Source organism: Salarias fasciatus, chromosome 3 (assembly GCF_902148845.1).
Source record: "Salarias fasciatus chromosome 3, fSalaFa1.1, whole genome shotgun sequence".
NCBI classification, from domain to species: domain Eukaryota; kingdom Metazoa; phylum Chordata; class Actinopteri; order Blenniiformes; family Blenniidae; genus Salarias; species Salarias fasciatus.
In genome coordinates, this window is record NC_043747.1 from 12037761 (window position 1) to 12059528 (window position 21768).

General features: G+C 44.0%; 1 protein-coding gene across 1 annotated transcript in view; it reads right to left on the reverse strand.

Moving 5' to 3' along the window:
* The window catches only part of LOC115386209 (phospholipid-transporting ATPase ABCA1), a 132072-nt gene that overhangs the window by 3777 nt on the left and 106527 nt on the right, over positions 1 to 21768 (reverse strand). The window contains exons 42-48 of the mRNA XM_030088433.1: positions 18216 to 18278; positions 16741 to 16847; positions 14647 to 14788; positions 13507 to 13641; positions 11997 to 12100; positions 10720 to 10812; positions 1681 to 1924 (exon numbers count right to left, since the gene is read on the reverse strand). Coding sequence (XP_029944293.1) covers positions 1681 to 1924; positions 10720 to 10812; positions 11997 to 12100; positions 13507 to 13641; positions 14647 to 14788; positions 16741 to 16847; positions 18216 to 18278 — 888 coding nt within the window. The remainder of the gene's footprint in view (positions 1 to 1680; positions 1925 to 10719; positions 10813 to 11996; positions 12101 to 13506; positions 13642 to 14646; positions 14789 to 16740; positions 16848 to 18215; positions 18279 to 21768) is intronic.

Genomic DNA, 21768 nt, shown 5'->3' on the forward strand with positions numbered 1-21768 from the left:
ATGCACACAAGCGGGGGAAAATAGCAGTCCGGGCTATTATGAGTTTACATCGTACTGGATGCATTTATGACAGGTATGATGCGACGGCTGTTATAACCTCCGCAGCGATGCCAGATGCACTCGTCGAAGGATGATGGTGTGATTTTCAACCGGCTGGTTGCTTGCAATTGCCAATAAAGCATATAAAAGGAGTCAAACCAGTGACACTCGCCAGTGAAGATCCGCTGCAAGGCAATTGCAGCTCTGACATTTGTCACATATTGCGTTCGTACTTCAGACCAAACTGCACCAGTTTGTTTGGCAGCGGACTGAAAAGGTTGCGGCCAGCGTGACGTTCCTGCACACTTTTTTTTTTTTTTTTTTTTTCCAAAAAAGACTGAATAATTGTAGTAATCAAACACACCCAGATGTGTTGCTTCTCTGGTTTGCTGGTGACAAAACGCTGTGCCGATTGTCCACACACAACGCAACACTTACTTCACATTCTTAACACTCAATCTGTGTCCTAACGACAGCTGAGAAAGTCCCATTTTCGTTTTAGATCTGCCCTGCACTGTCTCGGCCATCAGCATTAACGCCTGAGCCGCAGGCTCGGTGGATCAATATTAATTGTAGTGCAAGTCGGGTGTTATACTATAGGTCAAGGCTCATCTCTATAAATCACCAGCTGAAAGGTGACTGTCTGGGTCTCTGCAGGTTCTCCAGCGCCCCCGCCCCCCTCGTGCTTCAACACTCTGACCTCCCGGACCAAGTATGATTTGTTTTACTGTCTCTGATCTGGTAAACACTGTCCAGTGGAGAATGCGGGGCAAGTTGGCATTTGAGCTAAAACAGAAATTATGCATGGTTGAGGCTGCAGCATGTCGGAACACCAATGATCCGTGCAGCGCAACATTACTGATGCAGACCACAAGTTAGACTATTTAGCAATTCATGCAGGGCTTTACTTTGAAAGTGGTGAGATAAGTACCACCTAAAGAGTGTCGTCTATTCAAATGATGCAACAAAAGATAGTTTTATCTCAAATTATCAGTTCGTGATAGTATTAGAATCCTTGACATCGATGAAGCACTCTCCATTTGACAGAATTTGAATTAGAGACGAGAGTGAGTGTTAGATCTGTTCTATTTTATTTGTCGCTGAGAGTCTATTCCTTTTTTAAAAGAATGAGAGGCTCTTTTCCTCACGAGCTGGAGTGGACTGATGACCTTTCGGAACCCTTCGGAGGTCATCCTCACCTCCCACCTGCTCGCCTGCCGCTGAGCTAATGGCGGGTTTGCAAAAAGCAGACTTGTACTTACTGCTGAGTGTCTCATTGTGTCAGGGTCCCAGGGGCTGCTTAGAAAAACACAAGGTGAAGCTGGGTCTTCACACATGGCGCTAATCAGAGCACCTATCCCCATTCTATAATTTTTTCTAAAAGGGAATCGAGCTGTGTGAGCTTTTGTACCTATATATCAGTCTAGATTTGTGATCAATACTTGAGGCTGGCAGCTCAACTAATTCAGCCATACAAACAGCCCGGTCCTCGCTGGTCAGTGTGGCAGTTTAAATGGCAGGCGACAACGTGTGGAACTTTAAATCTTCTCCTTCAATAAGCAGACCCGCTTTAAACAAGCGCATTGAAGATCCTCAATGCGTTGATTGATCGATGACTTAAAAGCTCTTTCTTCGCCTCACCTGATCCAGAGTGGTCTGAGACACGGAGTAGTCCTCCACCCTCAGCCTCTGCTGGTTGCTGGCGAACTGGCTGAAGATGTGGGCCAGAGCTCCGTTGGCGTGCGGGAGCTGGTACTGCAGCGTGTTGTGGTGCTTCTCCTTCAGAACGCTGCCGGGGAAGATCTGCTGGACGAAGTCATCGACCGGACCCAGGGCGGGAGGCGAGCCACCGACCCTCACGATCACCGTGTAGCCCTCTCCGAACCTGGAAGAGAGCCCTGCTGTTAGCCGCACTGCTACAGAACAAAACTAAATAAGAAAAAAAACAATCACTCAAGTGCCAAATTGCTCTCGGTTGGTTGTCTCAATAATTATCTTTGTTGTCTTGTGGTCGTGGCACGGCGTGATGGATGACAGGGTGGTGCACTGTCAGGCGCAAACAGGGCAGGAAGCAAAGAGATATGAATACATTTTCAGTTTATAATTGCCCACATATTTCCCCAGCCAATTTGAGCTTCCTGGATGAGGTGAGCTGGAGCAGAAGGTGAGTCACACGCTGCCAAAAGCGAAGCCGGCATCACTTTAACACCGCAACTTACTTCAGCTGTTCACGGACGAATTTCAGTTCACTTAGGTTCAGCGCCCTTTGTACAAATAAGACAAATCAACACAATCTTCTGTACCCAATGTAAAAGAAAACAACAGTGCGAATGAAAAGGCAGAAATTGCTTTTAGGAAAAGTGTGAATATTATTTCTGAGCTCTCACGTGGCTTCAGCAGCAAAGATAAACAACATAATTTCAATGTCTCATGTCGCCCTTGAGAATAACAACAGATTGCACGCACGATAAAGCAACTGTCCAGCAGATTGGAAGTTGTTTTCAGCAAAAAAAAAAAAAAAAAAAAAAGGAGAAAAAAAAGAGCAGTGACAACTTCACCATACTCAATGCAGCATTAAAGAGTTAGCCACTAGCTGGAGAACATAATTTAGCATTTAGCAGCCAAGGAGACAGCTTTTTTCCCTCGGGAGCTTTTTGGGAACCAAAACAAATGTAAATTTGGTTTAGACCGGAGTGACGTCAGTGGAGCCTCCTGAAATACAACCCAGCAGAGTCTTCTCCCAGCCAACAAGCGCTAACAATGGAGGTGCTAATGGCTGACCTTTATTTGCCTCCTTAAAATGCTAATGTTTAAAACTACTGAAAAAAAAAAAAAAAAAAAAAAAAAAAAAAATATATATATATATATATATATATATATATATATATATATATATACTGTATTAAATATATATGTCAAAACTTGCTTCTGTCTATTAAAATGCACACTTCATTTTACAAAACGTATCAAAATGCATGGCGGCCAAAAAACTACAATACAAAGAATTCCCAAACATAAAATATTGTCACAGATGAAAGTGGGGTATCACTAAGCTGTAAAGCTAATTAACATTCTGCATCTTCCCGAATGTGTGCTACGTCTAGTGAGCACCAAATAAAACTCTGTGCCTTGTTATTCTGTCGTTAGCACTCTTATGACCCATTGTTTTCTGCCTAATTAATTCCCTAATGTTGGATTTACTCATGGAAATGTCCATTGTGGCTAGTAGCGAGCTACATGCAAGGAGAGTCAGAGACTCCCTCAGTGGCAATTAGAGATATGGTGAATAAACTGCAGACCTGCATGATCCCAAAGGGAGTAAGAGAGGAAGTGAAGCTCTGCGCTCGTATGGAGAAGAACAACGAACGCAGCCCATGGGTAGGAGAGTCCCTTTAGTGAAAACATGGCTGCTTGAAGTTGAAGAGCCACGGTGCAGAAATAGTGTAAATTTGCATAAATTGGATATGGGAATGCTTGTTTGATATCTATTTTTAATTAAGAATGAATAAGTGTTTTTAATGCTCCTTTTGAAAACGGATCAGACTGAGGAACAATGATGAGTAGATCAAAATCCTGTTTCACTAAAAACGCATTACATTATAAACCCCAAATCCCAGTACATTACTAATTATCAAATATGAAAATTAAAGCACACGATTAGCTGAAGTTCTAGTTAAATATATTTAAGTGTCGAGTCGAGTTTGTCCTTTCTTCGCCAAAAAAATTAACATTTTTTAAAGCATATTTTATATTACGCAGGGTCATATAACTTTTCAAAATCAGATTTTGACCTCTAGCCTTCCAAGGATTTGTTTTCTTTCATGGTTATGATGAATCTTTGAAGAGTTTATAATCGTGTGCATGTCGGCCTTCACATCCTGAAGGGGTTTGAATGAACTGGTTGGATTTTTCTCTTAATGCATGCACTAAAAATAAATCAGTAAAAATAACATTTGAGGGAAAACAAGGTTGGAAAAGAGATGAAGGTAATCAAAAAACATGTTTTCATGTTTACATCAAAAATGCCCCAAAAAAAACAGGTCTAAAACTGACTGATTAAAACTTTTAGTTTCGATAAGGTAGGTCCCGAGACTCAACATAGCAATGATCGAATAATTGAACGTAAAAAAAAAAAGAAAAAAAATCGATATTACCAAAGTAACACATGAGAAAAAATGATAGAGGCGCTTTCTGGCAGAGACGGGGTTAACCCACATAGTGTGGTGTGATAGACCGGGCTACATGCTGACCGTTCCCAACACCAACCTTCATCCCACAGGGAGGATCTAAGAACCGTGTCTGCGCTGTGATCTCCCCGGGGGCCGAACGCCACGGGCAATCAAAACCATCCCCGTAAAACACATTACGTTGTACACGTCGTGTGGATTCTACTATGGGCAGCCTGCAAGTATCAGCACGTGTGTGCATGGACGAACCTTTTAACCCTTCCAATTTAGACTCCACGCTGAACCCAGGGCAGCGATTTGATGATGTTCTTTTGGTAAATCGTTTATTTGGCCGGTAACAATGTGAAAGCTTCGTGAATAACATTGAATGTGTCATAATTTTCAATAGTTAGGTAAAAAGGCATGCGCCTCTACCCCAGCCAGGCGACCAGTCCACAGACTAACTGTTATTCTTCGGCCAAAAGCTCCAGTTAGTACATTTTGATCCCCAGTCCTCTCTTTGTGAGGTACACAGGAATCCTGTGCGGTCCTTTGGGTGCTTCAATTATTTCTAGCTTCTAATGTGAAACAAATGTTTTTCGCCCGATTCCCAAGTACTGACAGCGAAACATTCTGCTCCAAGTCTCGAGAGATGAGTGAGCGGGATGCCATGATGGAGCTGGACAGGAGACAAACAGCATCCGAATCATGTTTTGGGATGAGTTTCTGGATAAACCTGGGGAACTGCAACATTTGAGGGCAATTTGGAAAATAGCAACCTTCGCTAGTGGATAGACTCCATCAGAAATGCTTAGAAAACGTTGATGCACGGAAAAATACTTACAAGCACAGGGACAACATGTAAAAACTCCTCACTATCATATAAGGGAGCTAATGTTTACACTGCTGAGCAGCCACTGTGGGGGAAGAAGAGCAGTACTGTTGGTGAATGATGGTGTTTGCCATCACTACTTTGTGTCAGATATCACCGTTAGAAAGAGATTACCAAAACAAATTGTGACACAGTGGAAACAAGCTGTCTCAAGCTGTTTACACTGAATGTAAATGTACAGAACCTGTGTGAGAAGTCTGCCTTTTCCTTCAAGTATGAACATCATTTTGATTTGCGCAAGTCCCACAGTCTTCCGCGAAGAAAGCAAACATTTCATGTCAAGTGCAGCCAGAACGTGCCTCCTGCTGCGCAAAGCCGCAAAATGCTCGGTGATTGTTATGAGATGTAACAAACCGCAAAAGTCTGCAATCAGACCTCGGTACAACAACATCACAGCCATCCCCATATATCAGGCTTAATTCATCATCCAATCAAGCCTCTGACCATAATCCCCTTGTGTTTATAACAACTGCCAGCTCAGGACGCATCCTTTGTCCAAGGACTGTCAGGCTGAGCCATTATGCAAAAACATTTTTGCAAGAATTCAATAAGGCATGGAGGCATTGTGCTGGCCGGGGTTTGGCGAGTCTGGTTTGTGTGTGTGTGTGTAATGAAATGCTGCTTGTCTGTGACAGTAAAGGGGCTTATCAATTAGCTTCCCCTCATTCCCTCTCCCTGCCTGCTTCCACTTTTATTTCCCTTCCCCGCTGCACCAACACATGGAGCACTTTGGGAGAGAATATCTTTCTTTCATATTCATCACTTTTACTCAGCTTCTGCATTCACAACAAAAACAACTTCTTTCATCTCTGATAGACTGTCTTGGCTCTCCTGGAATAAACTCTGCCTGCGTGTGGAAAGGTAAGCCTGGATATTAATATGTGGGGCCTGCACAGCTCAGCGTGGTCATAACAATAGCACAGCAGGTTTCAAACAATTAATGGGCTTTTAACTGGTGGAGTAAAAACTAAAAAGCAGATTTTTTTTTTTCCACGTTGGGGTTGGAGACAGCCTGTGAGGAAATAGTGAAATGATATTTTGCAGTCATGGCTGCAATGCATTGTCACCACTAATCCTTTCATAATATTTTACATTACAGACATGATACGGCGGCTCAACACAGCACGGCAGAGCAGCCGTAATATCTGCCACGCGGTTCTTTCTTCTTCATTTTCATTATTCTGCCTCAATCCTCTCCTCCACCCCGGTCCGCAGGAAAGCCGTTCTTCCATGTAATTTAAAACAAACAACAGCCAGACACAGATAAGGGCATGACAGGCAGAAAATAATTCGGCTGCCTTCCTTCATCTGAGGGAGTGGGGAAAGGTCACCCTCACCACTGCCAAGTCTTGTATTCGTGTCCACGGGAGGGAGAGTGGGCGCAGGGCGAGAGGTCACCCAGTGACTGGGATGGCGATCGGGCGCTTTGATCGGGCAGGAAGTCATCCAAAAAAACTTCCGAGGTGCTGGAGGGGGAGTCAACAGGGTGACCAGCAGTGCGAGTGTGACAGACGGACGGATGGACGGACATGTAGACGACCAATATCGATGAAAAATGGATGGGTAGATGGGTAAATGCCCAAAACAGATGACACATTTGGTGTTTTCTTCAGTAGATACTGCATGAATATATTGCAAGACAGTGTATTAGAATTTATTTGAAGAACTTTTACAAGCTGTTTCTATCCAGTACAGTGTTTAATAAATAATCTGAAAAGAAGGCCATCATCCAGCTTGTAAAAGTTATTGCTGAAGGATTCTCCAGCAAGCACAGTTCAACATCCATCCCATAAAATACAGAGACATGGAGCAATTTCTGCAGGCCTTCAACAGTCCAATGTAAGTGAAGATGATTGCTCTACTTGGTATGCACAAAAAAAAACCCCAAGAAGCTTTGATAAAAGTTGAATCAAACTTGCACATTAATGAATTTTCTCCTCAAAAGTGAAGACAAAGATAATTTCAGACGGCTCTCAGACATGTACGGTGTGCGTACTGTATAGAGTCTACCATCTGGTTCATGTCAACAATGTTCCTGCAGTCTTAATTACACCTACGTTGCTGATGCATTGTAAACTGTAAAGAGAATTATTTTGTCATCCATCTCTGTGGGTGACATGCACTTAAAAGCCGTAAACTATTTGCTTAATGGCACACCTGCGGAGCAGACGCAAAGTGAGTGGGAGTTTATTGGACTTCTCGACGTCAACTTCAGGGGGGGATTGATCCAAACTTTTAGACACCGCTCTTGTAAAAACTCTCAAGCGCCCACAGCGCATTACCTTAATGCATTAAAGGCACTTTACACTCCACTTTTATATCATGACGTGCTTTGAGCAAGGAGAAAATAAGACTTGAGGCAGTGCGGCGTACTGACGGCAGGTACTCTACGAGGCAGGGATATGAATGATATCAATCAGTGAAAAATCCTGCAACGGGTGTCCTTCCAGGCTGACAAGATTATAGGGGAGCTTTGAAGCTTCTTTTATTGGTTCCTCCACTTCATTTGGGTTTACTTAACACCTGGGAGCTTTCACGCCAGCACGGCGCTGTACTAAAACCCTATTTACAGCCTCTTGTGCATTTTTTCCCCCTCAACTTATTTATTTCTCCCTTTCTCCTTCAGTCTTTCATAAATTCAAGGAGGAGAGACTGATCTGAGGGAGCTTGATTCCAGGACAAGTGAAAGGGATGATTTTTTTTTTTTAACAGCCGCATGAAGATAATGAAGAGGCGGTTTTGAAACCGTCAGGCCGAATCTTCAGCCTCCCTTCTCGCAGGCTGACCGCCATCTCCGGTGGCTTAAATGTGCTTTTTGGCTCGTTTGGGGCTTGATTGATACACAGAGGCAGGGCTGTTAAAAGCGGCAGAAGGGCGTCTGAGTGATTGAGACAACGGTCAGAGCCGAACTAAAGGGGGCAGCACTAACAAGGGCTTGGATGGCTGAGCTGGAAGCCTCGCCACCTGAGGGTGGAGAGAGGGATGGAGGAATAAATAAGGGTAATATGTTGAGAGGTTTTTGAAGGAGAGGAGTGGTGGAGTGAGGTGATGGGGGTTGGGGGGGGGGGGGGGGGGGTGCATGGCCTGTGAATGTGGGAGGGTGAACATGTATTACATATGAGCAATGGGGGGTCAAAATGTGAGAGCTGCTCCCGTGGTGAGACTCTGCACTTCTTTCTGGGGCTAGTGATGAAAAAGAGATGGAGGAGCGAGCGAGGGAGCGGTGGGAAGAAGACGCAACCCCCCCTCACACACACACACACACACACACACAGCTTGGCAGGTCAGCCGACGGCACGCACCACCTACCTCCAATGCAATGCCCCCCCCCCCCCCCCCCACCCCCCACTGCAACCCCTGCTGTCTGATGGACGTCTTCCCATCTAAAAACGGGCAACAGCTTCGAAATCAGGTCCTTCGTTCCCACTTTATGGACATCATGCAGAAACATGAAAAGATACATATATATTTTTTTTAAAAAAACACTGCATGCTCCCTGTTTCCTGGGTGTGTGTGGGGACAACATGACAGCACAAACATGTGGCGGGATAGCGGCGAGGAAAAGAAAACAGAGAAGACATTCCTTAATTGCCTTTTCAGTCATTAACAGGGTCCCACACCTCATGAAACATTAATTACACCCAGCGCGGCGGAGATAGGAACGCTTAATTAGAAATTATTCACTGCGTGGCGAGAACTGAGCGATAGCGTTTCGGTGGCATGTAAATTGTCCGTGTGAGATCTAAAATAGGCTCGGCGAAAAAAACGTGGCGGCGGCGGCGGCTTCAGCGTCCCGCTTATCTGGCTTCCTCTGACTTGCTTGTCTCGTGAAGTGCGATCCCTCTCTTTTTACCTGATAGCATGTGAAGTAGGACATGTGTTAACCCCGCGTTCTCCCTCCCCTGTTTGCCGCTCCACCCCTCCCTCCTCCGTCGCCTCCCACGGCTCTTACCTATGCCGCGCCTCGTGCGCGGCTGATAAATTATTTACAGCGCGGCGCTCTCGCCCCCACCGACAGGATGTAATTGACACAGAGGATCTGCCAATTACCCTAACATCTGGGAGGAACCGAGGAGTACATTGCTCTCCAACTCCAGTTTTTTTTCTTTATTTTTGGGCCGTCTATAAGCCCACCTATTCTCTATCTGCAGCCATCTCAAAGCCCGGCCATTGAAATGACATTAACAGTCTTGATGAGGAATACCCTTGACACTGCTGCCCCCTCCTTGCCGGTCTAGGCGTTTTCCCCCCTAATCCCCCCGCGCGCACACACACACTTGAAAAATGGTCCGCTCCACCCCTCATCCCAGGTGTATTGATCTTTCTCTCCACCCAGTGATTGCCCCCAACACATTCCTGTCTCGTGCGTGTCAGCGTGCGAGTGTGAGGAACGTCCTTCCTGTTACAAGCTCACACAAAGGAGTGGTAATAATGTCACCGCACTGTACCTAAGGTAATGGATTGGCCTTCCTGTTACACGCAGGGCTCGGGGCATAAGTGCTGGCCTTGGGAAATGTCAGATGAATATCGGAGAGCAGACCTGAGTGTGAAGAGTTAATGGCATGGGATATCTATGATGGAGATATAACAAAACGCATTAAGGCACGTGTACAAAGCCGATTATAGCTGTGAATGAGGACGGGCGTGCTGGAAATTGAATTTATGAGGCTGAAGAGAGGAAGATGCAAAAATCTAGATAATGGTGAAAGATTTGGGACATTAACCCCGAAGACCTGACTGCAACATTTTATGTGAAATGCATGTAATAATGCTTTGCGTGTAATAAATAACGTATTGTCCTGATATATGTGACGTTATATGAGGTTAAAATGAGACAATATTATTCCTGTTCGATACAATCAATCAAACATACACTCTGCTTTTGAGAGCAAGTGATGGCACTGTACACTGAATCCTGGAATTCCATATTGGGTGGAGTTTGCATGTTTTTTTTCTGTGTTCACTTTGGTTTCCTCTCCCAATGGAAAAGCTTGAATGGGAACTCTAAATTGGCTTGAAAACATTGGCTTTTTTTAATATAAGCAAACAAATTTAATAAATAATGCATTCTTGTTAGTATTTTTTTTGTTTTCAAATGGTTGACTATGAGCTATGAGCTATAATTATACCTTGAATTAGCTGTACCAACATATTTTTCCCAGAAATACTGTATGTACCCTGTCAAGGGTGGATTTTGAGGATTTTAATTCCAGTTTTGATGTTCAGATATGACAGTGACATTGGTTCTTTGTCAAGAAAGCCTGGCAGGACATTGAACTTTTCCTTTCACAACACCAACACTGCGGAGTTGGCATGAACTTTCGCTTACGGACTGTACTCTCTGATAAACTCCTGTACGGTCCTCCTTCGCCGCAGTGATAAATAATAAAAGAGGCATAAGCAAGCCTTCCATTCCGTCTTTGAAAAACTTGAATCCACTTTTATATTCCTTTTCATTAGCCATATACATGCTATTATGTTATTTATATATACAGTATAAATAAGAGAGCATGGAAATCTTTCATCTCAATTCAAGGCACTTCAAAGATTTTTTTTTTCTTTTCTTTTTCATTTTTTTTGTCTATGTCTTGGTACTTAAGGGTGAAAGAAAAAGACCCTTACCTGCTTTTTAGATGCTGGATGCTTCCAAGGCACTTGAAACGCCCATTTACCATGATGGCCATGCGCGTGCACAGAGCCTCACACTCCTCCATACTGTTAAAAAGAAAGAATGATATTTTCTTTTATGCAGCAAAAAATATTACAACTTTTACTTTCTTCCTCTCAAAGGACATTTTTTTTTTCCCAGGGGTCTGTGAGGTTGTTTCTTCTTTTTGAACTCAACATGTGCACTGCTTGAGACTTGGCGTGTGTCTCATAAGGTAGAGCTTAATTTTCCCGACATCTTCAGACATTTAAGAACACTTTTCTCACTTACAGTCCAAGCTCGGATTTTTACATGTCTGCGCTGACACCTTAAGTGGACGACAAATTTAGCAATTAGCCCGAGAGAGGACAGTACCATCTGTAGCTGTTATCCTCTCATTTTTTTCTCTCTCTCTCTCTCTCTTTCATGCTTGGGCTGAAGCGGGAGTCGTACGCGGTGGAGGCAGAACCCTGCGACGCCTTTCCTGAAGAATGTTGCAATTAGGATTATGACTTTGTAAAACCTGGTGAATTTGCCACTTAACAAAACACAAGCACCTGGCCGTGCCATGGACGGCTGCATGCGGCTCAGCCACATTTGCCCAAGACAACAACAAATGCTTTTATTTCTCCGTGATTGCAACACGTGTAATGAGGATAATACATTCCGAACGAAACAGCAGCAGAGCTTAAGCACTTGTGCTGGCAGGAGCGCAAATGATTTGGTTTGGGGAATCTTGCAATAAATAGGGGCAAAACTGTTAAATGCTCCATATTGATTTGGACCGTTGACTTCTAAGTTTCAGAGGAAAGTTTTGATTTTTTTTTTTTTTTTTTAATGCTCAAAATCATGACAAAAAAACTGGTGTCCAACGCAACAGAAGACAAACTTAGGAAACCTAACTTTGCTCCAGGAAGTTTTGGATAATGAAAAGACTCCAGCAAAGATATTGACAGTTTCTCTTTTCATGAGGGAAAAGAAAAAAAAAAAAAAAAGCAGCAGTCAGTCAATATGCCCTCACGCTTCATGAAAGCTTTATAGCAGCCAGTGTGTTCCTGGCAGCCAATATTAACTGCCACACAGGAAACAATACCTTTCAACTAAAGTGTAACTCCAATCAATTATAATTACAATATTTATGGCGCACGTTCATGTGAGAACGATCGGGTTGCTGCGCTTTCCTCGGAGAAGACTCCAAATGTTTTGAGTGTGTCTTAGCGGGCGGAGTGTGGACTGATGGGTGAAGCTGCACCTGTGCGACGTGAGGATGACTGAGCGTCCCTCCTTGATGACGCTCAGGATGCAGTCCCACAGGAAACGCCGGGCTTTGGGGTCCATCCCCGTGGTCGGCTCGTCCTGAGGTAAACAAAAACTCTTTGAAAAACATTTTCCTTAAATTCAACCTATTCAAATCTGTGAAGAACGAACCTCTGAGTGTGGCAGGATAACAAGATATTCACTCTAAATGTGCACTTTTAAGAAAAGACAGATATGAATAGAAACAAGCAGGCGTGCGCCAACGCATTTATACAGGCGTACATATGAAATTCAAAGGAAACATCTGAACACATATTGTGGACACACACTGGAGCACACTCCAACACAGCACAGCTCACACACACACACACACACACACACACACACACACACACACACACACACACACACACACACACACATACAGAGTCTCAGTGACTTGCTGTTTCTTCTCCTCGGGGCTAGTCTGTCCATGCATGATTAGAGAGTGACAGTACTCAGTCCATTGGCTGGTTTCGTTCCAGGCCCGCTTCCCCTCACTAGCAGAATCCTACAAATCCCGTGGGGTATTTCCATCACCGTGCCCAATGTGTCCCTGTGCAAACCCTGCGTGGCGCCGCCTCAAGGCTGCCTGGATTCCCTGGGCTAACGTACAATACTGAAATTGACACAGACACTGACAACAAATTGCCTCAAAGTGAAGGCCAGTCTGGCTGCGGAGAGGCAAAAAAAAAGAAAAGCAGCAGCATTTGGAAACAGGGTTGCTCGAAAGCTTAAAAACCCAGCCAGAAAACGTCTGGAAAGATTAATCCATTACATGTAATTCATAATGGATTACTCATTACTTGACTAAAATTATTATTAAGAGCATAATCCGATATAGTGCCGCGAATATGACAAAAATGGTTTATCGGTACAAAATATTAATGGGCAAACTTAAATTGAACTACTTTAAAATCTTGCTATTTCCACAATGCATTTATTTATGCATGCAAAAACACAAGCTGTGCAAATATTGTGAAAATGTGTCACTGGTTGAGACCCACTGGGATCTCCAAATACAAGTTAAACTCATTAAACTCCGTCCCTCATAAAACCACAACACAACTTCCTTAAGCCACTTAATTGAGTGCATGTGAAGCAGCAGCGTATTCTGAGTCATGCCTTCATTACTTTTCCACTGCTGAGAAAAAAGGTCTGGCCCTGAGTTTTAAATCCTGATGAAGAGGAACTTAATATGTGCAAACACAGTTTTGTGTGCTCTGCATTTTCCTCAAAGAATTGGCTCTTTCTGGGGAAAAAAAAAAAAAAAAAAAAAAGAAAGAAATTAAATATGTCATGGCCAGTAAGTGACCCCTGACTTTTTCTCTCTGCAAGGAAAGTACAAGTTGTATTTTCGTTATTTTGTAAATAATTGTAGAAATGTCTTTTTTGCCTATAACCTCAACGTCATCAATCGCCCACATTTTCACTATTTACACCGTATCAGTGAAGACATAGCTCACCAGGAAAACCACTGGAGGACATCCGATCAGGGCCATCGCTGTGGAAAGTTTGCGCTTGTTCCCGCCGCTGTAGGTTCCTGCGGGCTTGCTGGAATACTTCACCAGCCCCAACTTCTGGATCCCCCACTCTGCCACCTTTTTTTGATCAGACAAAGCGAAGCGGTGTCAACGGGAGCGTTCACATAAGCCCCGACTCCAGACGTGATGATACCATGATGGATGATATTTTTGCCTTGTATTTTCGGCGTATTGCAGCTCTGTCATTTTCAAGGACAAGTCATGACAGCTGGTCTCGCTGTAAGACCTTAATCACAGGCTGCCGAGGTACTTTACTCGCAGCTATTTCAACATCTCATCTAATACAAGCAATCAGAGTCATCGTGTGTGTGTGTGAGGGTGTGTGAGGGTGGGGGCACTCAAAGTGCTCCAATAAATACATGCTTCAGGACCAACATCATATTTTCTTGAGCCTGTGGATGTATTTGTTTACTGCTTATGCAAATCGGGCGAGGTCTGAATGGGAACTGGCCACCAAAACAAGCCGTATCACAATGGGCCACAGTGAAATTAAGAGTTCTGCTAGCAGCACAGAATTGGGTCCCTTTGCAACGCGGCGAGAGACATCAAAGCCCTGGCACCGGGTCTGAGGCCCGTGGTCACCGCCAGCCTCCTCCTCTTTTGATCTCGCTGTGGCAGAAGAGGGCAGAGCGGGAGGAGAGCGCCGAGGCCGCCGAGGGCGGGCCACACCACTGGGCCCGGTGAATAATGTAGAGCCATAACCCACAGCTGCTTCTTTTCTTCCACCGGCCATTTTTCATTATGTATGACTTCTCCCATTGAGGTTATCTATCACTTCGACATGCACTTCAGTTTGCCCTACATGCAATTCTGGCGACGACGTAATTTGATGGGGAAAACAAAACAAAAGGGATAAAAAGAGGAAGCAAATCTGCGGAATAAAAACCTGTTTGAGTGGTTTTATCTTCTTTTCTCCGTGTAGTTATGACCGCTTTACAGCTTTTCCACATCGGCCGTTGGCTGTGTTCATGATGTAGTGTTTCACACCATTAGCCATGAGTGAAACAGTGACCTAGCCCGGGACGAATTTACAAGGAAGTCGCAAAGAATGCGATGCGTTACCATGGCGACTTCGTCTTCTGGTACCCCTCGTAGTCGGGCGTAAAACTCGAGGTGCTCTCGACCGGTCAGCAGGTCGTTGATGGCATCGAACTGGGGACAGTAACCCAAGTTCTGATGAACGTCTCTCATTTCAGTCCGAATGCTGGAAAAGACAGAACAACAGATGGCATTAATGTTTCAGATTTAAGACGTAAGACTCTCAACCACTACTTTTCTAAGATCAAAAAAAAAAAACATTCATACAATTTATCGAGGTCCTCGCTGAACTTTATAGAATTATGACCAAGTCCGACTCAGAAAGACTCATCAAATATTCACAAAAACTGAAAAGAAAAATCAGAACTGACCCAGTCAAGGCTTCTACTTCTTTTTGAAATCCCTCCAAACTAATATAGAGCAGCAGGGAGGTTCATTTCACATTCTGCACTTGTAGTCTCAAGTAAGTGTCCCCAAAATCCTCTCTCTTGGTAGCAAAGAACAAACAAGCAAACACACACACGCACTCCAAAAAAGAGGAAAAGAAAAGGCTGCGCTCTCTTACTAAGCTGCTATCTTTACAGCTATTCAATTCTTAATAATCAACAAAGACACTGTTGAGGAGAGGGAAACTGTTTGCAGCAATTATGAATGCAAACATGCAATATTCAATATAATAATGCATGAAGGTAATATGTTTGGGTTTTTTTTCTTCTTCATGACTTCTTTACAGCTTTGCATTGAGAGTCATAGGGTTTTTCTTTTTATTCCCCATTCTACAGCATAGAAAGTTCATTATTAGACACAAAAGTGCAGCTTTGGATAAGAATCGTCATATGTGGCCTGAGCTACACGTCTTTGTCCAGCTAATCTCTACTATGTTCTATGTTTGATGATGTTAATTCAAGCTAAAATGCTAACTGGCTGGAAAAAAGTGCAGTGTGAACACAAACCAAACCAAATGAAGGTGTAAACCCCCCGCCGACTGGTGGCAAGGAGGCACTTCATATTTTGCCTTTGTTCATTTTGTGTACATTGAAACCTGCATACTAACTGAGGAAATCCTCGTATATCATCATTTTCCCTCCTGTTGTGTCAGGTTTTGAGGCCGTGAATAAAGCCACTGCATGCAGTTAGCATTCAACACCAACTTGAGGCAGCAAATTGATGTTGAACGTTGGGACGGGCAGCTATTCTTCGGGAGCCAACAATCACAGATAAGAGGGAAAATTGTCAAGAGAGCAAAAGTTTCATTTAGAAGATGGTGCTTTTCCTCTTCTGCCGATCACTGGCGCCAATGCACGGAAAGCATAATGAGCTGAAAACAGAGGAGTGGGTGTTCTCACATCTGCTCCTGTCTTCTCTGTTTTTCCAGTTTTTGTTTCCCCTAAAGGTCTGGGAGATTTCCCTTTGATGTTCCTCACCCACATTAATCAACATTAACGCCGCTCGCTCTTCTCGGCTTTCTTTTATTTTTTTTTTCTGTTGTACACAAAGTCAATTACCGGCAGCGTAAATGAACTGCGGCAGCCGCGGCGACGACGCACAACCGTGCGCCACCTTGCAGATGCACGCCGAGGCGGAGGAACACAGTTGTTTGTTCCTAAAAATAAGGAAGAGCACGCTTTCTTTCTCTGGTGTACCCTAGTCTCGTATCGGTGGTGTCAAGGTATTTCTCTGGCATGTACAAAGATTTCTTATGACTGATATTTTTGAGGCTGAGACAAAAAAACACAGCGAGGTACAGGGCGAAGATGTGAAAAGGAATGAAATATGTGCAAGCTGTGCAAGAGGTAAAAGAGAAAAAAAAAAAGAGTTTTCAGCATTTCTGAGAATATAGCAGTGAAGAGACAAGAAATAAAGAAAGAAAAAAAAAAAGCAGAGATGGCAGCATGTTTGAGAGAGAGTGAAAGTACCTGGACAAGAAAAACAGAGACAGAAAGTATCTGAAAAGGAAAAAAAAAAAAAAATAGAAAGCAGGATTACAGAGAGGGAGCTGAGATACTACAGGAGGAGGAAAAAAAATCTCGACTCCAGCCCGATCCCCATCCGAACTGCCATCTTGGGTGGCTAATTATGATGAGTTGCTCGGAGCGCTGGTGGGATTTAGCGCCCCACCTGTATCCATTTAGGAAGGCCTCTCCGCTGGAGACTGGGATGTCTCCTGTCAGCATCTTGAACGTGGTGGTTTTCCCAGCCCCGTTGATTCCCAGCAAACCGAAGCACTGGTGGAGACAATGAGGAAGCGGGTCCGTTAGGAAAACAGCGTTTTGTAGATACAAGCCTCACCGGGAAAACAGACAGGAGAGACGGCATGCCGTGACATTTCCAATGTTTTGAACTATCACTATCTAAACAAATACCATCCATTTAAGCTCTTTAATAAAATCTACCTGCAGACTATTCAAATATTTGCCTCCTGTTTCTAATTAGAATATAAGTGATGGCGCATGTTTAGCAAAATAACACAGCTGATATTTTCGGTGAACAGAACAAAACAAGAGCCCGTAAATCAACATGACAGGCACACAGGAACAAATACGGTGAAAAACCCAACCAGTCCCAAAAGCATTCCTCCCCGCCTCTGTAAATTGCTACAACAAACACGCGCCTCTCTCTGTATTTTCTTCCTGATGCTGCTGATTTTGTGTCCCTCTGGAGGCCACCGTGGCAGGAAGTCGCCTCCGTGGAGCCGCCCCCCCCCCCCCCACCTCCCCACACCGGTCATGTGACCTGCCTTCGCCGCTCCGGCTCCGGCATAAATATTTGATTTCTGTCATTCATTGATCCCTGCTTGTTTGTGACCTGCGCTCGCGAATGCATAGGAGGAGGCTAAGCTCGATGTAAATAATGCATGGAAATGTAGTGTGTGATCAGCGGAGCCCCGTGAATCACAATATTCCACTGGCATTTACACTGCGCTCTGAGTAAACAGGAGCGCGGCGGACGGATATGAGCAGAAAGCCCACGGAGCACGGATGCCTGTCAGGATTTCCGATTATGTTTAAATCGAGCTTGCAGTCGCACAGCGTGTCCGTATGGGCGTGAGCCATGCGCTGTCAAGTTTAATATATATACCCTCTCACAATGAGGTTTTTTTTCCCCCAAAAAACTTTGCCTCTTTTGCATTGTTCCATTGGGATAATTTGTTTATTTACCGTCAGGCAAGCAGAACCAATCATTAGAGGATCTGCATGCTTCCAGTGCTGCTGTCTGTGTTTTTATAGCACATACATGCCTGGCAGTTGTATAATAGCATGAAATAAGCCTGGCAAGGAGATTACCGCTCGTACTAATGCCTCCTCTATGCGGCGCTTGGAAGATATTTTTGATTCGACTCAGATCGAGGAAACGCCGAGCCAAACATTCAAATCTGAATTCAACGGCGGCCAGAATGCTTCTGCACTCGCTGCTTTCTCTTTTCACACGTCAATATTTTGTAAATATTATCAGCAATATTCAAATGGGAGTATTTTTCCAGGCGATTCGCAGCCCTCGTGTTTCCATTTCAGATGAAATCACACGAGATATTCTCCAAGCCCAACGTGGACGTAAAGCCAGCAGACTGGATGATTCGGCGGCATCTGGCTCACCTCTGCAGCGGGTACGCCCACGCATAGCCTGTCCACAGCAGGGGCGCGCTTCCGAGAGTACACCTGCGGGTAGCAGACAATAAAATGAATCAACCAACCAGGCAGAGCGAGAGGGAAGAGGAAAGAGGGAGAAATAGGCAGGAGGCAGGCAGAGGTGGGGAGCAGACAGTGAGAAAGATAGCACGGAGGATGGCATGAGAATATATGAAGCGATAGACCAGAGCAGCAGGGAGGAGGAGAGATGAAAGAAACAGGTGGGAATGAGAAAGGAGAGAGAGAAATAGTTAGGGGGAAACAAATTCCAACAAGAAGGGATCATTACAGACATTTAGGGAAGAGCCAGATGGGAAAATCCATCTTGAAAATGCGACTCGCACAGAGAAGAGGCGGAGAGGACACAGCATTGCGTTTTTCCATGTGCAAAGACAGTACTGATGAAGAACTCTGTCTTGAGTCTGAGTATCTCTTCAGTTCTTTCGATAACCATCAACAATCTTAAAAACGGACTGATGTCTCATGCATGCATTTTATGACACCAACATCAACCACAGCTGTGTTTAGCAGTCTATCTAGAAGGTGATGAGTCACTCAAGGTCTCTGATGTTCACTCATGTCCAAACAGTCACTTTTGTGACTGGGATTTGTAAAAAAAAAGAAAACAACAACCACAACAGCAACAAAAAAAAAAAAAAAAAAAGATATACACAGTGCTATCAACAAAATGAGGTATTCATTGCATTGTTGCAGGATCTAAGTCGATGTAGTATTGTGATTTGCTTTCAAAGAGGCTTGAAAGCGCTGTTGTCTTGCTCTTGCATGAAAAAGACAAGACAAGGTCTTTGTTGCCGCTGAGAGTGTGACAGCTGAGACATTCAGCATTCAGAATCAAGGACAACGCCGTGCCCTTTCGAGTCGTGAAAAAGTGACTGCTTTTCAAAGTTTTAAACACGGTTGCGTGTGTGTGTTTACGAATCTGTATTTGAGTGTAACAAACTGAAACATTTCTTCAAAGAAAAAAAGTGACAGCCCACATTTCTCACCATTAAGCATATACGTTCTTGAACGCTCCCTCTAAACAAAAAGCGTCTTCCAATAGAAAGAGTCGGCTGTATTCTCACTGCGACCGAGCAAATGTGGATTTAGAATTGCGACTTCAAGCCTGACAAACAATGACATTACATTTATTACACAGTTGGCACATCAAAAGCATTTGATAAAAGCAAGAGTTGCAGAGATCCATCACTCTTCCCATGCCATCTGGCAGCTGCACTCGCTACTTATCAATCTGGATTACATGCACCACCTTTTAGTGATCGTCGACAGCGCTAAAGCAACATCAAAGCGGCAGATACATCTACGGGGGGAGGCAATTAAAGGATAATTCCCCTCTGACTCGAGCACCAACGCAGCCGTCGCGATAAGCAGGCCGACATCTCATCAGATGAGACAGTCGGGAAAATGAGATGGCGGCTTTAAATATAGATTTCGGTTGTAAAATGGCAACGCTTTGGGATGTGGATGCTGTATTTCAGGGCGTAAAGTAACACTCGCAGTGCTTTATTTAAGGACTCGCCATTGCGGGGTACATCCGTCACATGACTCATGGCACCGTTGGGTGCTGTCTTGAAGTACTCAAAGGCAGAGGACTCCGCAGTTCTGTGAGAAGAGCTTGTATCTTTCAGTCCCATCAGTCCCTGCGGTCTGAGCGGAAATAGGAAACTCTGGAAAAATCCAGCATTTTTAATATTTCATAAACAGTCATGTGGAAACCATTGTTGGTGTGAAATGTGCATGTTCATGGTCCTTCCGCGATAATCGCTGTGGATTTTTTGAGTAGTGTATTCTGGTTGGGTCTTATACTTCCTGTATATTCAGATTTAAATAGATCATTATTTTCAGAAAAATAGGCAATGAAAGCTTTCGCAAGTAAAATATTTACTAAGTTTCTGCAAACGCTGACTTGTAATAAAACTGAAAAGTTTTCATAAAATTATTTCATGTTTTTTTTTTTTTTTGTGTTTTCCCTTCAGATTTTCATTGGAACAATTCCAAGTACATCCCGATTTTATCACAAAGACCTCCCAAATTTGCATTTGAAATTAAACTATTAATTCATTTTTTTTTTTCATGAAAACAAAAATAGGTGTCCTCCTGTCACTAGCTCTTGGAAAACGCACGCCACTGGAGCATGCTACTGCCCAGAGTACACATTATCACATCAGCATACTCGCCGTTTTGCCAAGGTGCCACTTATCACTCAGTCTCCTCGACTCAAACAGCTGTCACAAGGTTCTTTAAAAACTTTCCCTGTCATCTTAGTGAGTGACTGGAAGGTTAAACTGACAGCCCGGGGCCCGGAAAACGCCGGCAGACGGACACACTTCCATTACAGTCTCCATCGATTACGGAGCCGGCGCTAAAGCAGCAGCTAAGTGGAGACTAGCAGGTGGGGCGCCTTAGCAAAGCGCTCCTATTTAGAGCAGGAAAAAGGAAGGGGAGGAGCAGGAGTTTGACACATGATTGATGGCCTGTCAATCGCTTCACAGGCATGCCCAGATTTATGACGGGACCCCAGCCTGTAGCGCGTGGCCACCGAAGCCGGGCGCTCATTGATCAATTTGTTATCTACACCCCAAATAGATGGGGCACAGCTGTGGTGGGAGTCAATGAGGGCACCGCAGGAAGGAAGGCTCCTGATGCCTTCTGCCAGTGCACGGCTGCTTTTCTGTTTTTTTGTTTTTTTTTTTTATGTCTGAGAGCGTGAGAGCGCATCTTTCTAGAGATGAGCCATTGTGTCTCATTTCTTAGACAAACGTCAACAAATCAGTCTGATGCATGTTGTTGGGTTATACTGAAAATATGTTCTCACAAACCGACGATGGAGAAAGACAGCAAGAGGAGTTCAGATCCGCCTTGGACAGGTATTGGACAGGAGTCTTTGGAGTTTGATTTCTCTCCCATTGCACAGATGGTTTTTCTTCAGGTGCTTCCTCTCACAATCTAAACACTCCTGACTGGCCAAAAGTGCACACACCTGTGCACGTACGTGTGTGTGTGAGAGAGAGATTGACTTTCTTTGCCATGCAATCGAGTGGGAACCTTTAGAGTGCACCCTGCCTTCTGATAAAATACCAGGTGCAGTAAACTGCAGCATTCATGACCCCAAGTCTGGATGAAGGGGTCAAAAAATATGGATGATCGAATGGATCAGAGCCGGAAATTTTCTAAGAAAAAGAAATTCACAAAAAATAAAATAGATACTATTTGCATTCAGCTGTCAAAAGCCAATTTCCCACCTGCACTGAATCGTCAACATGACTATAGTAACCACAAACAGTATAAACGCCCGAGGTGAACTTCACTCTAAATACCTAAATCAGTCGGTCATTATAACTCACTAACTACTAATTGTGTCTCAGTTTCCCAAGCTAATTGAATCACATCAAATTGGATGTTTTATACCTACAGTAGCATCATTTCCTAAAAGTAACCACAACATTTAAATGCTTAATTACCTCCTGCGTCGATTTTCAACAGGATTTCTGGATCAGCT